Source organism: Humulus lupulus, chromosome 3 (genome assembly GCF_963169125.1).
Source record: "Humulus lupulus chromosome 3, drHumLupu1.1, whole genome shotgun sequence".
NCBI lineage: Eukaryota > Viridiplantae > Streptophyta > Magnoliopsida > Rosales > Cannabaceae > Humulus > Humulus lupulus.
Window position 1 is genome coordinate 10,125,315 of NC_084795.1, and position 4,002 is coordinate 10,129,316.

Sequence of the window (4,002 nt, forward strand, 5' to 3'; positions counted from 1 at the left end):
ATCATGTACTCTTCTAGAAAGATGAAGATTTGCTTGTATGGTAGTAATAGATATATATGATACTACCACTTGAAAATGCTTGGCTTTACCGTCAAACCCATCTGGAGTCTACCTTACCTTACCAATATTATCATGTTGATAATGTCTCAATGAGGTAAAAACACGCATAACTAGTCCAATGATTTCTCACAAAAGCTATTAATTCCCCCATCAACAAGATATGATATTCCATATTCATTCCATTCTCTTCTTTTTCTTAAATCAATGAATATGGAATTTTACTGATATAGTACCAATACCAACACTTCACAATCTCCCTTCCACGATTATTTTCCGCTCTAGCTTTCTAGAAAACAAGCTCATTTTCATGATGAAACAGAAAATCCATCCAATCATATGCCCTTAAGAGTTGTGTTAAGCAAGTGTACAAGTTTAATTTGAAAGAAATTACGCAAGTTACTTACTAAGTTAAGCACTACTAAATACTATTTTTCTATTTGTTGGAAATAAATAGGATCATTTCACTTCAAATCAGTCTAGCAGAAAAACAACATAAACGGCCTCATCAAACACACTGCAGTTGCAGCATACAACAGAGAGCACATTGTTGCCAGGAGGAAAGAATAGCTAAGTGGATTGAACAAGCACGCAACTATTAATTTCCTTCACTAATTTAGGCACTTAAATGTCCATGGAGGTAAGTATCTTTCTCTTGAGCAGGGTTCGTTTCTATGAACGTACCCGTCATGATTGATATCTCAAGGCAATTTTTTCCCTTGGCAGGCATTGGGTGAAAGTATGAAACTCTCACTGACCACTGTTACGAGATTGCAGCCTCTTCCGTTCGAACTCAACCTAGAAAGTTTGAATATGTCAGTAAAGAACCTTACATGTGTGCGTGATTAATTATCAGGCTAAAGAATTTAAGTCTATCTCACCACTTTCTTCACCCGATCTTTGGCAGCAGCGGTTCCTCCACTAACACACTCGGGAAGATATGGACTGCACACACGCACCTCATTCATCACAACTATAGCAGTCTTGTCCCAGCGAACCGGAAGCCTGATATCAACCAAAACCAGTCAGAAAACCCAACATATTTAACTTTATGTATCACCCACTCAGCAGATTTTTTTTTCTGTCAAAAACCAAGATCAAATTCAACGAACTGTACCTTAAATTTGAAATTCATGCACTGACAAAAAAAGTTCAAAATGAAAAACAAGAAATAGAGACGATTATTTAATGCATCCCTGCATGCACACAAATATATTGGTCAACTGGTTTTTGCTCCTGTACATGTAAAACATAAAGACAAAGCCTGAACTATATAACCCAAGTCCAGTCAATACCAAGAATACCGTACATTATACATAGTATTATGGTTTAAATTTATTGTAGCCTACAATACAGTGCATAATTGCAAAACTGTATCCACTTCCAAAAGGAGCTTACATGTCTTCATAGGGGAAAACCAAGATCATTAAACATCAAATGCTAAGATACTGGGCATTAAATCAATCAAGTAAAATATTATGTGACTTTTTGGCCTAAGCATTGACACTCGTAAAAGATCATAAGCTACAAACAAACCAGTCAATGAATTCTTATCTTTTATGGATCGTGAACTTTGAGAGACCAATAGATGAGTTGCTTACATTAGCCTTTCAACCATTAATAAAGTACGCGAAAATCCATTCAAATTTCATATCTGCCAACGAGCTTTGAGTATGAAACTTGACAAAATGTGTTAGTTAACGGTTAACCAAATCAATCCAGCTCACATAATTCCATTCACAATAACTAAATAAACTCTATCATGTTCTCTAGACAAATTTAATTCCTCATTCCAATAAACAGAGAAAATACTTACTTAAAAAGGTAGATTTCTTAACAACTCTGGCACATTAGTCACTGTAGAAGTAAATGTAATAGCTTTAACTTCTTTTTCTTTATTTTAGCACAAGACATATCTATATATTGATACAAACAAACTAAACCTGCTACATATATAGAGGATATTTAAATACACACACAAGACATAGCTGGTGCATAGAAAATAAGCTACATCTAAATACACACATTTATATTTCTAAAGTAAATTAAAACAAACAGACTTGATGAGCTACATTGAACTCTAGAATAATAAGAAATACGAAATCCCAGCAAAGAAACAAGAACTTACGTTTTAGACAATGCATCAAAAATGCTCTGTGCCTCACTGGTGACACCCACTCCTATTCTCTCTGCCTCAACCTCTGCTTGTCTGCAATTAATCTCACCATGTTCCCACGAATTAAAACTCATCAAAAAAAAAAAGAGGAAAAAATAATTCAATGTCAGTTTGGGCAGTAAAAGCAAAACCTTCAAAAGGGTCGAGGAATTACCTAATGGCCGACTCTTCTCTGGCTTGAAGGCTATTCAAATCGATGTAACACTTCTTGAGATCAAGTGGGTCTTCGGCTTGACCCAATAAAGTAAACTCTTTAATATAGTTCGCCTTTAGGAGCCTTATGTTCCGCCGTGGCCCTGCTTTGGAACCCTCTTGTGAGCAACCGATCAGAAGAAAAAAAAGTTAAGGATCATGCTCTCTGAAACCCCAAAAGTTTACTTTTTTTTTAGGGCTAACCAAAAAAATTAAAAAAGCAAAACAAAAATTGAAGTAATTAAGGATATGAAGGACGAGGATGTTGGAGGGGCGGTCGAAGGTGATGACGTGGCCCTGAAACTCGTCGCCTAAGGTGGTCTTGATGGAGAGGAAGCAACCCACGGCAAAGTCCTCGGCGTTGCTACCTTCCATGGCTGCTGCTTTTGGGTACGGCTTCTCAGCTATTCCGCGCCTTATTGAATCATTTTCTTCGGTCGTCTGGTGCTTGGGTTGGGCTCTTGGCTTCAACGAGAGGAATGGACTAAATCAGGTTATTTGGGCCGAATCAAAGCCCATATCATTTTCAAAGAAAAACCCCAACTAAAATCTAATATTTTTTGGGAAATCTACAAAAATGCACTAAAAGTTAAAAAAAATCTGAAAAATACGTTACATTACAAAAATACGGAATTTTTGGATAAAAACACGGAATGGCAAAATTGTAAATACGGAGTGGCAAAATCATAAATAAAAGCTGTAAAATACAATTTCTTGTGATCAACGTTTACAAACTAGTAAATATATATTACGAACTTGTAAATATCTGTTACGTGTTTGTAAATAATATTTACAAAATCAATTATAGAATTATAGATTTATTTTTTTTGTAGATAAAACTTACAAACAAATTCGTAACTAAAATTTTTAATTTTGTAACAATAGTTTACAAGTCTAGTTTTACAACTATGAAAGATATTTTTGTAACTAATATTTACGAAAATATTTTATAGTTAAGAAATCATAAACAAAATATACATAAAATTATTATACTTTTTCATATTGTTACAATATTGTACCAAAAAGTTACATGAACCATCATATTTATGCTATACAACTTAAAAATATAAATTTAAGATATTCATTATTTATAAAACACTTTATTAAATATAGTGGTGAAATACAATATTTTTTTAAAAACAAGTTTTACATTTTTGTAACAACAATTTACAAAACTAATTTCACAACTAAAAAATTTATTTTTGTAACTCACATTTACATAAATATTTATAAATTTATTTAACAAGATTATTACAAAGATTTACAAAACTAATTTTTTAACTTTAAATGTATTTTTGTAACAAAACTTGAAACTTGGATTAGATTATGATTTTGGTTTAACATTGAGTGTTGAGACTTGACTAGCTATGATTTAAAATATATATATAATATTTTTATAAAGAATAATAATATTGTGATTATTTTTAACTATATATTATAACATATAGTTATTAATATTAATTTTAATTAACAGCATATTGTAATTTGTATATATATTTATTTATTTTTTGAGTAATTGTATAAATATTAACTTTAATATTAATAAATATATTTATTTTAAATAAAAATAAATTAAT

At 31.9% G+C, this 4,002-nt stretch overlaps 1 protein-coding gene across 1 annotated transcript; it reads right to left on the minus strand.

Annotated features, from left to right (window-relative positions):
• Positions 1-362: 362 nt before the first annotated feature.
• On the minus strand, positions 363-2,867 carry LOC133822050 (uncharacterized). The gene is made up of 5 exons (XM_062254254.1): positions 2,677-2,867; positions 2,388-2,547; positions 2,186-2,266; positions 939-1,062; positions 363-855 (listed from the first exon to the last, which is right to left on the minus strand). The coding sequence occupies exons 1-5, from the start codon at positions 2,798-2,800 to the stop codon at positions 808-810; spliced, it is 537 nt and encodes a 178-aa protein (XP_062110238.1). The 5' UTR covers positions 2,801-2,867; the 3' UTR covers positions 363-807.
• Between the last annotated feature and the right edge of the window lie 1,135 nt (positions 2,868-4,002).

Coding starts and splice junctions, on each gene's coding strand:
- LOC133822050 (XM_062254254.1), bottom strand. CDS start 2,800: ATGGAAGGTAGCAACGCCGAGGACTTTGCCGTGGGTTGCTTCCTCTCC. Junction 2,548..2,676: donor CTCCAACATCCTCGTCCTTC/ATATCCTTAATT, acceptor TCGGTTGCTCAC/AAGAGGGTTCCAAAGCAGGG. Junction 856..938: donor AAGATCGGGTGAAGAAAGTG/GTGAGATAGACT, acceptor CAAACTTTCTAG/GTTGAGTTCGAACGGAAGAG.